This window comes from Sinocyclocheilus grahami, unplaced genomic scaffold (assembly GCF_001515645.1).
Source record: "Sinocyclocheilus grahami isolate Dianchi unplaced genomic scaffold, SAMN03320097.WGS_v1.1 scaffold1545.1, whole genome shotgun sequence".
NCBI lineage: Eukaryota > Metazoa > Chordata > Actinopteri > Cypriniformes > Cyprinidae > Sinocyclocheilus > Sinocyclocheilus grahami.
This window is the reverse complement of record NW_015506724.1, coordinates 334,711-335,755: the sequence shown is the minus strand read 5'-3', so window position 1 is coordinate 335,755 and position 1,045 is coordinate 334,711. Positions and strand designations below refer to the sequence as shown.

General features: G+C 34.4%; 1 protein-coding gene across 1 annotated transcript in view; it reads left to right on the top strand.

The window, feature by feature from the left end:
* Positions 1 to 894, top strand: part of LOC107571058 (voltage-dependent R-type calcium channel subunit alpha-1E-like) — a 10,217-nt gene extending 9,323 nt beyond the window's left edge. The window contains exons 5-6 of the mRNA XM_016257336.1: positions 567 to 667; positions 844 to 894. Coding sequence (XP_016112822.1) covers positions 567 to 667; positions 844 to 894 — 152 coding nt within the window. The remainder of the gene's footprint in view (positions 1 to 566; positions 668 to 843) is intronic.
* The last annotated feature ends 151 nt before the right edge of the window (positions 895 to 1,045 follow it).

Genomic DNA, 1,045 nt, shown 5'->3' with positions numbered 1-1,045 from the left:
AATCAGTTATACTGGGATCCTGGTCTAAAAAAAATATTAAAAACGTAAAATATTAATTTATAAGCAGAGTTAACAGACCCTGTTGTACACCGCCATCATGTGCCGACCAAACTGACTTGTCAACTCGTAAGTACGAACGTCCCAGGAGGACTTGAACGCAGCAATAGTGATGGAAAAAAATAGGAAGCAATTATTTTTCAATGATTTTTATTTTGCTCGCAAAAGTATTGCATTCATGGGAAACATTATTTTTTTCAAAATATTGTGTTCTCTGGAGAAACTTTGCATTCGCTCACGAATGTTCAAAGTTTTTGTTCCCACGTCATAGTATTTCGATCAAATGTTTTGCAAGCAAATGCAAAGTTTCTTGTGGAAATGCAAAAGCATTGTCATCTAATTATTTTGGCATCACCTTATTCCTTTAGGGGCTCCGTAGGTATTACATGACACCTTTCCATTTTAACAGTGTTATGAGCATTAAACTGGCCTATGTTAAAAGTTTGGATTGGTTGATGTAAATGAATCTGTTGTACTTTCATAATGACTGTGAATATATGTATCTCCAGACACGGACATGACCGTTGGAAAGATCTATGCTTCTATGATGATCATGGATTACTTTAAGCAGAGCAAAGCCAAGAAGTTGAGGCAACAGATTGAGGCACAGGTAGGCTGACTTTTTTCAAATTTAGACTCATTTGTACTCATTATTTCATGCTTTTTTTAAGGATTAATTTATCTACAGACATATTTACATATTATATGTTTTGTGTATGCTACAAATACATAAAGCTTTGTCCTTTTTTTATAATTTCACAGTATTTTTTATCCCCTTTTGTACAGAAAAGTCCCACCCTGCCCCTGATATCTCACAGCGCTGGATCAGCCTTGTAAGTTCCTATGTCTTCAAAGAAGGGTCATGTTTAAAATAACACATAACTGAACTGTATCAATATATACTCCAATGCATGCTTAATATTGTGAGTGTATGGCACAATATACGTTTATCATTGCTGCTTAATAGCATATAAACTATACTGTTAAG